The sequence below is a fragment of the Aquarana catesbeiana genome, linkage group LG10 (genome assembly GCF_042186555.1).
Source record: "Aquarana catesbeiana isolate 2022-GZ linkage group LG10, ASM4218655v1, whole genome shotgun sequence".
Classification (NCBI taxonomy): Eukaryota; Metazoa; Chordata; class Amphibia; order Anura; family Ranidae; genus Aquarana; species Aquarana catesbeiana.
The window spans coordinates 55,058,609-55,070,858 of record NC_133333.1 but is presented as its reverse complement, the minus strand read 5'-3'; the positions used below and the strand labels follow the sequence as shown (position 1 = coordinate 55,070,858).

Genomic DNA, 12,250 nt, shown 5'->3' with positions numbered 1-12,250 from the left:
CCTACCTTGTAAAACAAGAGGACATTTGATTAGTTCCTGCAATAGGCACAAGTATTTTCTGTCCTCTATTTTTGATAAATCAGAAACACTGGTCAAAAAATTCAGAGGTGGAGCGTATTTAAAACTTTTTTGCACACTGGCCTCACAAATTTGTAAATATTTTTAAATATTCAATCAAGATTTCTTTTGTGAGACAGGGTAAAATCACTCTTTAAGTAACCTCTTCATTTTGAGCCTTTGTAAATATTCTCTATTTAATATAATCAAATATAAAATAAATAATACAATATTATATTGTAATTAAACCCAAGAACAAAAATTTTCTTTTTCTTTTAGTGTCATCTGCAGTAGGACACGGTGACCATACGTGCTCACTGTACTGTAAAAGCATTGTCGCCCTAGGATCGGACCACGGAACATATCCCACTCCTTAGCAAACATAGAAGTAGGTCTGGGGCCCTCAGAGATAGAACAGTGCAATTAATAAGACTACCACACAGGAAGTTATCAGGTCACAAGATTTTTTGGTGAGATCAATGGGTATTCTTTGCACTTAATGAACAGATATAACAAAACACCTTCATTCATAAGAAGTATGTTAGCAGACCAAAAGAGACCACACTGTTAGTATGTACATGCTCTTTAAGTGAACACACTATTTAGCCTTAAAAAGTGTCACAAATGAAGCCATGACAGAACCAACATTAAAGAAAATGTAATTTATTTACTTTTTTATGTTTTCTTTACTTATCAGAACTACATACACTTATAAAAACTTGTAAAAACTAAATAAAAAAAGTACTTGTTTTCTTTTCAATTGGGTAAATATTAAATATTACAAATATTTTGTAGCTATACTTGCAGAATCAGGCAATGAGTTCTATGTGATGCCCATGTTTCCTGTAGGCTTTCCTTACAGCTGTTGTGTTAAGAAAATGAATGACTAAGAGGAGCAACACTGTCCCCTCTCTTTCTCCTAGCAGAGAAATGAATATCCTATCCTAGGGCTCCACTGTACTTTGCTACTAAGAGATTTAAAGGAGAAGTACAGCCAAAGCTCATTTCGATGTACTTCTCCTGTGAATCACAGTGGTGCAGTACATCTTGCACTCCTGTGACCCGTTTTCAGCAGACAGCAGACTGAAGCACGCTGTCAGCTGATGTCACAGAGCCGGTTCAGGCTCAGGGAAGGATCACAACCATATGGACGGGATCTGCCCACATGCCTGGACCGGCACCTGGCTCAGGCTCTCAGCGAGCTGCTAAGAGCCTGCGCCAGGTCGCTCCCACCCCCTCCACAGCCCAGTGCTCCAGTGAGCGCAGAGGGGCAGAGCAGAGAGCCGCTGACTGACAGTCACCAGCTCTCTGCTCAGGGAGCTCTGAGAATCAAGCGATCGGCGGTGTTTTGATTGCTTGGTTTTCAGTCTAAGACCCCTTTTACACTGAGGCGCTATGCAGGCGTTCTAGCGTTAAAAATAGCACCTGCAAAGCACCCTGAAACAGCGGCTCCATTCACTCCAGCATGAAAGCCTGAGGGCTTTCACACTGGAGCGGTGCGCTGGCAGGGCGTCAGAAAAAGTCCTGCCAGCAGCTGCCTTGGAGTGCATTAGGAGCGGTCAACTCACCGCTCCTAAAGCACCCTTGTCCATTGAAAACAATGGGGCAGCACTGCTATACCGCCGTGTATTTACCTGTTTTAACCCCCGCTAGCGGCCGAATAGCACCGCTAAAACAACGGTAAAGCAGCGCTAAATAGCGCCGCTTTATCACTGACGCCCAGGGCGGCTCAGTGTGAAAGGGGTCTTAGAGCCGGACTGATGCTTCATCCACTTAGGTAAATATGATTAAACAAAAATAAAACATTCCCAGAACTTCTCTTTTAAATATTGTTGGTGGTATCTTGACTTGCAACATTTAAATCAATGTGCTGCTTATCATAATAATTAGAATTTTTTAAATCTCTCACTAGCAAACAGAATTAAACAACAGAATAGATCAAGTTCTAGGGGTACATTTATTAAGCAGCAGTATACCACAAGTCATACCACAGCCATACTACTGTTACTTTATTAAATAAAAAAAAAAAAAAGCATTGCACTTTTATAAAGCACAGTGGTGTGCTTCACAAATGCCAGCAAAGCCAGCAAAGTACAATAGACATTAATTGGAAGTCATTGGACCTGTCACATGACCAGCTATCCCCCAATCATGGAGTTTTCTATGTATTCGTGCAGAGGTATTTTAAATCTGTGGGAATACAGACGCTCCACACCTTGACACACATTTTATGAATGAATCATACAATGTGGGCTATGGAGTGTAGAGCCAAGCAAGATATAATGTGAAGTGGATAGTGATATCCACTCTCGTTAGAAAGTAACCCATTAGTCAGTCTTCAGTGGCTGCCAAAAAAGCAAGTAGGAAATGCATTGTGTCATGAATGTAGCTGCTACCAAGTATGTGAATGATAATAAAGATTGTTAGAAAAAATAAAGGTATATAAATATATATATGTGTATATATATATATATATATATATATATATATATATATATATATATATACTGTATATATATATATATATATATATATATATATATATATATATATATATATATATATATATATATATATTTTATATAATATTATACAGTATTAAGTTTTAGGACATTGACAAAAAGCAATTACTGTTTATCTTTACTGAAAGTGTAAGTCAAGTAAATGATATCACTATTTCATATAAACAGTCCCTGAAACTTAGCAAGTTTTGTCGTAAAAGTTTTTACTTTGAATTGGGAATATATAGGGCTTGTGTTGCTTCTGAGTAGTAACAACTTTGGCTTTTATTGTATGACGTTTCCCTGTCCGTGCTTTTGGAGAAAACAAGGTGCGCTTCATAATCTTTTTTTTTTTTTCTTTTTCATTTACCTCATGGATATCAAGGTTATGAAAAATCCCGGAGTCTAAACAGCATAGCTGGCATGAGTGGAAATACGCTCAGACTGTCTCCTATCTCCACCCCATTTGGGTCACCATCTGCAGTGAGACGCCCGCGCTCTCCCATTCCCTCCATCTTATAGCATGGACTCAACCAGCCAATAAGGGGAACATAAACTAGTAATAAACATGAAAAAACATCAACACTGGCAAAATGAACAAATAAAAGACTCTAACAAATTTTATTATTTTTTAACAGGTTGACAAAAAATATAGATTATATGCAGATATATTTAAAAAGAAAACATCTTTGGCTTTTAAAATAAGAAAAAAATACAAAAAAAATTACAAAAAAAACATTTTGCACTTTGCTGAGGAATATATATATTTAAAAAAAGACTTCCATGACTGAACGTGAATGGGATTGGTGTGCTCCAGGAAGTTGCTGCTGTGGAGTAGAAAAGGCTCTTCCGCTATGGAGGCAGAAGCACCAAAAGAAGGTCAAATTAGGGAGTAGAGGAATGCAAGGGTATAGCTTTTTTTACTAAAAACAATTATTTATTTCCTTCCTAAAATAATGAAGGCAAAAAAGATGAAAAAAAGGTAAACAGATATATATCTATATATATGTGTGTACAAAAGAATGACTACTGTTAAAACCCTACTAAATATATATCTATATATTTATTTCAAATACATGATTTTTTTTTATTTTTTTTTTGGGTGCCCTTTTTTATTTTTGTTCCTTTTTCCTTTATTAAAACCTTGATCTTATTCCTATGGAGCTGCTTTGTGCTTCCTGGTCATTCCTCACCACCATACTCTCAGGATAATATGAGCCATAAGTCAAACTAACTGATAAATATATATATATATATATATATATATATATATATATATATATATATATATATATATATATATATTTATTTATATTTATTATTATACATTTTCACGTTTCCTTGTTTGCATGATCTACTGTTGCAAGCAATAAAAAGACTGCCTGACTGCATGTTCCTAAAAGACGATTGGTTAAAAACTGTATACATTGTAGCGTAACACGGTGACATTCCCATAGCAAGCTAACCTTTTTTGGTGCATGGCTCTATTGACTTGTGGTTTCCTTTTTTGTCAGAAAGCTGAGTCCACTTCTCCTCTCTCTTTCTCCCTCTGTTTCTCTCTCCTTTTTTCTGTGTTTTCCTTTTTGCACTTTTGTCTCTTCTCTCTCTTTTTTTTTTCTTTTTTTTCTTTTTTTTTTTGTTCTCACGCAGAAAATTATAAGGAGAGTCCTGTCCTTGTCCGATATATGCAGGCGGAAGCAGTCACTGTGAATTAATTGATTTGATCCCCTAGATACAATCTTCCTTCCAAACCCTGATTTCAGAACAAACACAAATGTAACAAATTAAACAGAAATTTTAAAACAAACACAAAACGCAACTACAACAAAGGCAATGTCTTGAAAAGGTGGAAAATTTTTGAGAAAAAGCAGTTTATGGCATCAAGAACAGATCAAATCAACGTTCCCATGCAGGTGGGATAAGGATTTCAAAGTAAAGTTGGCTACCAAGAAGAAAAATGAAAGGATTGAATAAATAAAAACTGGATTCTTCTATTTTTTAAATTGAGGTTATATACAAGTGGCTTGCACTGGAATCGAGTGAAGAATGTGTTGATCTATGACTATTTGAAAGGCAGGAATCTGCCATGGATGCACTAAAGCATCAAAAGAAAAATAACAATATTAAAAGGAACTGGAAAGTTATAACAAAACAAAAAAAAAGTTAAAATACTATTTAAAGATTGCATTTTCCTAGCCAGCATGTGTTTGCATGTTATACTGTAACAATGATATTTAATGTTATATGCAAAAAAAGGTATATTTTCCTTCCAGACTACAAAATCTGACAACGTATAAATTTAGCCAGCCATTTTGATGAGTTCCTTAAAGGCACTACTTAAAAAAGAGGAGTGTAAGTAATTGAATATTGCATTAGACAAGTATTCTGAAGGTGCTTCTCTGTGTGAATACTCTACTGTTTAGAATCAAAGTAATACTTGTGGGATGCATTTCCACGTTTGAACACCAGCATTCTGGTGTTTTCGTTTATTGAACGTTAGATAATAAGTTACTGGTTCTAATGGGTATTTTCTCTCTCTCGCCCTTTGTTTGTTAATCACAAATGATGGCTTTGAAAGGGGTTTTGATCTGCTGTTGGTTCATTTTAGAACTTTAAAATCAGTAGGACTTCTGGAGAGCAGAAGAAGGAGAGAATGTAGCAAAAGGTCAGACATGTTGTTGCCCTAATTTCTACTCGCAAAACATGATGGCCAAAGCATGAATGAAATGCATCACACTGAAGGAGTTATACTTAAAGGGAATTTGGGAAAAACAAAGTACAACTTATTATTTTTTTTTTTTTTTTTTTTGCAGAATAGCACCTTAACATTTATAAGGCACAAACATGCAGAAAGTTTGGAGTTTTATGTGATACTTCTTATTGGCTAACTTAAGTTATTAGAGATGCAAGCTTTCAGAATAACTCTACTAAGTCACAAACATGAGCAAGTTGGTCCATAAGCATCTGATTTAAACCTTCCCATAGCTAAGGGTTTTTAAGAGGTACCCGCAGGGTACTTCCACTATTCCTCCCCCGTGGCAGTACAATTTTAACCTCTAACCAACCACGTAACGTATATATATATATATATATATATATATATATGACAGCAACAAATGTGGGCTTTAACGCCTGGCTTTTGCACAAATGCGTCCACAGTGGCATGAGGTTGTGTGCTAAGAGTGCATTCACTCCATGCCCCCATCCCTGCATTCTTACCACAGTCATGTGGAAGTTAATATCATTATTTTTTTGGCGTGAAGGCAGATAAATACCTGAGAAAAAAATACCCAAGTCCTGGAAATTTACATTTGTAAACTTGTGCCCTTCATCTAATTTAATACATGTTGGTGCAATTCCATTTAATGAAATATTATTTAAGAAAAAAGATTGTGGTAAAAAAATGGTTTAAAAATGTGGTAAAAAAATGCTTCCTTGAACTTTTGTCATCTAGTCCCTAAGCCTCTGTGGTCTGACCTGATGTTATGTATCGTAAACTCATCTTGATAGATTTGTTACTTGACAGTGACCCAGAACAAGTACGCAATTCAAAAGTTCCGACTTTACTGGCTGCATTTTTGTTCTGGGTCAGTGACTTAGAAAGTGAAGCAGCCAAATGATGATTATGACAGGAAAGCAACTAGAAGCTTCAAACAAGGTGGCAGGACCTGTATTTCTGCCATGGAAGGTTAACTTTAAGGTGAAATAGTGGTATTTTTTTGGAGTATTTTCTACCCTATGCAACTTCCTATAAAATTGAATTAAAATATTAAGGAAAAAAAACTTAAAGTGGCACTGCAGGCACCACATTATCCCCCCACTATTAAGCCCTTTGCCAACATTCAGATCATTTAATGTTTTTTTTTAAAAGTTCTTTCTAAATAGGATACAAAATAAGGTAGTACTGAGTATTACCAGGGAGGCAGACTTTTTAGGCTAAGAACCAGTGGAGAAGATATAGCAGTATAAAAAATATAAATTTATTGAAAAATACAATATCTAAAAAACAATGACAATTGTAACATATGGCATCTATGATTATTGTGCAGTGAGCCCTTGTATGTCTACGCGTTTCACCGTTAGGCTTCCTCAGGACATGGCCAAGGTTCACAGATGAGACAGAGAAGGAAATATGTCTCTCTATCTTAAATTGGAATGCAAAATTATGCAAGTCATGGTAGCATGAGAAAGTTCAATCAGCAGTAAGAAAGTATATTAGATATAGCTAAATATCTCAGCAGGGGCATGTAAACAATATTCCTAATTAAGGGAGCAGCCATTAGAGGGAGGAGGGCCAACACCGGATTCACCACTTAGATCCTGGATTTAGTATCAGCAATGCTGAAGGCTCAATACAATCCCATCGCTGCATATTCAGGATACAAATAATCCAGCGTGCCCCTGGGAGACAGCAATACACTGCACACTTTCTAAATAGCTTAAATTCGTCAGTGAAGTTAGCCTCCCATGGTGCCTCTTGTTGATGCATCTTCGTCGATTAAAGATTGCCAGGGTCAAAATTTATAGGAGGTAAATTTCACTAATGTGAAAGAAGAGCTTCTTCTAAAACTAAAGCTCACAATGGACCCATTGGTGATATCAAATGCCATTGGTGACTGGACTGCCATTTTTTCATGGAGACAACATGCCAGCCCACAGTCTGTAATGAGATGCCACTTATATCAAGTTATAACAGATCTCCAATCAAAATAACGTCTTTTTCTCCCTTAAAACTCATAAACAGAAGCAGGATGCACAAAATACTTAGGCTGAAGAAAATCCTCTCTTCGGATCCCAAGGCATACAGTCAAAGGAACCAAAGGCCTAGGCATCCAGTCACATGATGTCTGCTGAAGGGTTAAGTCAGAGTTTAGATGCACTAATCCGCCCTTTCAAAAGAACTCAAATGGCCAGATGCCTTGATAATGTGTGGATACATGCGAAACGTTCAATGGACATCAAATTCTCTGATAGCTTGTGTGAGTGCCCCATGCTGCTATTTTCCTTGCAGTGCCTCACAAGATCATGTCTGGGTATTGTGTCATGTGAGCGGCTGCTGTGGGATTCTGAGGCAGTGGTTAATTCACCCAAAGAATTTTGTGTCATCTGGCATCATTTCTAGCTTATGGGAGTTTGACAAAATGTAAGTAGGTTAAAAATAAAGAAATATTTAAAGCACCTCTAATAACTCTGACGATCTTTTCCTCCACCTGGGATCCCAGCTTAACTTGCTCATACTTACTGCAGGAGAGAACAGATACCTTCAAAAAGCAATAGACGGCGGTTTTCCTCAACTGCATGGGGACAAGTAATGCCACTAAAGAGCATTCTTATGCTCCAGATAAGTTTCTGGCTTTGGCTAAAAATATAAAGTAATTAGGTGAACTGTGCATCTCACGTGATGCCTGCAAGCAACACTTAGTCTCGTTTCCATGCTTCACTGCTAAATTTAGATCTTTTCTGAAGCACATTTAGAATGCACACATGGACAAGCCACATACATACATTTTACTGAAGCCATTAAATACTCCCAGTCAGATCCATTTTTATTTATACTACAAAGCCATTATTTTTACATATATTTGCACACAGAAGCAAAGCATTAGAATGTAGTTGCTAGCATTTTTCAGAATTATGCATCTTATGCTCTTTTCTGTGCATTGTGTCCCCTGACTGAAATAAATATAGCACTGCACATGTCCATAAATGACATGATATTCTGTTTTCTTCTGTCTGAATGGCACCATAAAAGTATCCTTTCTCTGGATCAGTTGTATTTGATGCAGATTTGCAGATATATCCCAGTGTTGCATTTAGGTGCAAAATTAGAGCTAACATTTCAATTGATCGTGTTTAGGGAAAGGGTTTAGGTTAAAGTACAAGCAAGCCTTAATATTAAAGTTTGTAAAATTAATAGCTCGCCCTGTTCATGTTAAAATTAGACATTTTTATTATATTGTCCCTGTAATTATGCTTGATTCAACCTGGTGATCATGTCAGTTTTAAGCTCCATGGATCATTTCTGGAAAAAGGTCCAACAACCCTGCTGGATCAGTGCTAAAATTCCAGCAGTGTTGTCACTCTCTTCCCACATTATGAGCACAGACTAGCTCGGGTATTGCCAGTTATAAGGAGGGTGGACAATGCTGGGCTTTTTTCTGGCTTTGTCATATGATGTGAGGGGGCTCCAGCCACTGCTGCAGTAAATGTGAATGGAGGTAGTGTTGGTATTTAACTGAGAGTAAAACCAACCAAAAAAATTGTTTTAAAAACGTATTTGGCAGCATTGTTTGAAAGTCAATGTAACACTTGGCAAGCACTACATTGATATTTTGTATTCTAGAATTTACAAAAAACATTAAGAATAATGAAAACCTGTTTGTTGCTGTTTTTTTGGCAATGATACATTACTTTTAATTTTAATTATGATAAATTAGTTGGTGCCAAAACAACCAGGCCAATTTTATCACACCGAAAACAGACATATAAACAACTCTGCTTTTGGGCTTTGTTGCCAATTCTTGTCTAAAGGTTCCCATGCAGAGAAGGATGATAGACTAAGAAATGTTCTTTTTGGATACTGAATTGCTCTCCACAGGAACCAATCTCACTAAAAAAATAGGTGTTACTTGTGCAAGCTCCAGAGCTGTCATGCGATCCCTGTTTCACTACTTGGAGAGTCACTCACTCAAGATGAGCATGGTATACTGGTATTTTTTGGAGTATTTTCTACCCTATGCAACTTCCAATTAAATTGAATTAAAATATTGAGGAAAAAAAGCTTAAAAGGGGCACTGCAGGCGCCACATTTATCCCCCATCATTAAGCCCTTTATCAACATGCAGGTCTTGAAAAAATAGGGTTTGATTTACTAAAGGCAAATCGACTTTGCACTACAAGTGCACTTGGAAGTGCACTTCCAAGTGCACTTGTAGTGCAAAGTCGATTTGCTCTTGTTAGATTTAATCATATTTACATGCCAGTTTTTTTTTTTTTATTATCTATTCGTTTTTGTTTAGGATGATATTAAAAGTAAACTGAGCATGCAGTAGGGGTGCTGTCATTGCTAACTTATTTTAGAAGCTGCTATTTCCTTAGCTGTCATACTCATCCCTACCATGCTCCTGATGCAGTCAATTAATTCAGGACGCTGGATTTTACATACTTGTTCACAGAACACCAATGTTCAATATTCAAAAGAGTATTTTTCCAGTTTACGGGATGTGATAAAATAGGGAATGTAGTGAATTGCCATTCCCGGGTCAAGAAACATGTAAGTAAGTAACTCTGGAGATGACTTTCAAATGTTGACAACTGAGGTGTGGCTTCTGATAGCACCCCAGTGCCAAACACCAATACCTGTCATATTTGCCTAGCACCATGGATTACTAAATCATCTGTAGGTTGGAACATCTAAAAAGCAAAGGCTAAGGCCCAGCTTGATTATCTGTTGTGCTTAGCTGAGTTTCCATTGTCACCGATCTTATTTTAAGTTGCCCTGTAAAATAATGTAATATTTTTTCCACCTATTTAATTTAAAATTGAAAATAAAAGGGAGGCAGACTTCTGGTCCCATATCACATTGCATCAAATCTGTTTCACTCTTTCACATTTTCCAGTACATTACTGAAAATTTGATGGAGTATTGGAATAATTTCAATTATACTTGAAATATTTTAAGAAATTATTCAGTTATTTTACTTGGACTGATCACCAAGTGCAAACCAATGGAGTTTATTTACCAAAGGAGTAGAGAATGTTCACTTAAATGAAGCTGTATTTAATATAAACACCATATTTTGTGCTGGGAAATAAAAAAATAAAAATACTTTGCCATGCACATGGACTTTTTAGATGTATTAATTAGCAAACATTAAAGGATTGATAAACAGATAAACAGTAACCCTTATATATTTATCACATATTCCAACTCTGCAATGTCCATCTGCATATCTAAGCAAAGCAATGCACTGAAACAAAGTATTCCTAATACAGTAAATGTAAATGTGCAATATGTAGATAAGATTGTATATAAAATATAATGTAATATAAATAATACTTTAAATATTTAGTATCGGTATTAAATTGACAACCAAAGTGAGCCAAATTCCAGATAACAACTACATTATGAACCCTGGCACTTTGTCACTTTTACACATTTCTAAGCCAGTAATTTGGCTCTGCATTTGCTAATATACAGACGGATGCTTCATATTTCCAAACATTCATAATATAGATCATTGTTACAATGATAAAAAATACAAGAATATTTAATAATATGACTCATAAGTCATCATATGACTCAATCAGTTATCTTCACTAGGCCATATCAACTAATAAGGTTTCGGCTGTCATAAATGTAAAGGACAGACCGTATTTTTTAGGGTCTGCACACTTTGCGCAAAGAAATTAGGGAACAATCCTCCATCTGAACTTAATATTAAAGTCAATCCAAGTCAGCATATTGATTCATGCTTGTACTGTGGGAAAAAAAGGAAATTAATTTAATTAAAAAAATAAAAAAGTACCTTTCCTTGGCCATGGATCTTAACAGGGCTTAGATATAATAATTAGCGCATGTGATAAACAACTTTCCTACTGACACCCATATAATTCTTCACACACTCCATGCTCACAATGTCCACAAAAAAGTCAGGGAACTGCAAAAAATATATATTCTTGATAAATTCATTGCCGTAGATTGAAAGGAATTTGATTTTTCCTGTATGCAACTTATACTATGCAAATTTCAGATCTCCTCTCTCCTTCTCCTGACTCTCTTAGTATGTGCCAGGGCAATTGACAAAATCCCTTACACAAAATAAGCATCTTGTGTTTTATGTGCATGTATTATATGACTTTCTGGCCAGATTGATTTCATGCTTGCAAACATATTCCTGGCTGTTTCTTCACATTTTTTAAAATTATTTGTTCTCAATTGATCATTGCGAGATGACTGAAAAAAAGGATAACTTATATTAAAGAGTAATTTTATTTTTCTTGGTTTCTTTTTTTTTCCCTAGCCAGTAAAATAATGTACTATTTGTTAAACACACTTCAGTGAGGCTTCATTGGGAACCTCACATATGCAAAACACAATCATTGATGATCCCCAGTGTTCACAATGATTGATCTGGTCAACTCAGTGCATGACAAGGTTCAGTGCATGACAAGGTCCTTAAGTCACTAGTTGCTCTCAGGGTTACCAAATCTATTCTCCAGCACCACCAGTAGGGCACATTCTTGTAGGTTCTTGAAAGGAAACCTGTTGTGACAGAAACAGGTAAGGCATATGTAGCTGATTTCCTTCTGAAAAAAAAAATACTGGCTGTTATGCTGATTCTTCTGGCTTCAGGACTCTTATTTGACCTAGACAAGTTTGCAGATAAGAAATCAGAAGTTCTAAAGGCAGAGAAACAGTAGGAAGGTTTGGGCACAACTATTTCAGAAAGTGCCCAGCTTCTACCCATACCAGCTTTCCTTTATTGCTAATATTCTGCTGCTCAATGAGTAGATCCAGAAAACAAACCCTGCTGGTAATACCAGCTTACGTCATCTGCTATGCATGTAGGCTATGTTTAGTAGCTGCTCTATGATGGGATTCTATAAAAGTTTTTTTATTTTGTGTGATAACAGAAATTCATGTTATCACCAAGTTGGAGGAAAAGGGCAGGACCCAACTAAATATGTGC

General features: G+C 36.1%; 1 protein-coding gene across 4 annotated transcripts in view; it reads left to right on the top strand.

Annotated features, from left to right (window-relative positions):
• The window catches only part of LOC141110698 (voltage-gated potassium channel KCNC1-like), a 210,423-nt gene extending 198,866 nt beyond the window's left edge, over window positions 1–11,557 (top strand). For 2 of the 4 annotated variants that reach the window (XR_012236319.1, XR_012236320.1), the window contains 2 exons: window positions 2,944–3,540; window positions 4,209–11,557. Coding sequence is in view for 1 of the 4 variants with exons in the window: in XM_073602208.1 (XP_073458309.1) it covers window positions 4,209–4,273 (65 nt within the window). In the remaining 3 variants the exon portion in view is untranslated. The remainder of the gene's footprint in view (window positions 1–2,943; window positions 3,541–4,208) is intronic. The other 2 variants (XM_073602209.1, XM_073602208.1) reach the window with 1 other exon arrangement.
• The last annotated feature ends 693 nt before the right edge of the window (window positions 11,558–12,250 follow it).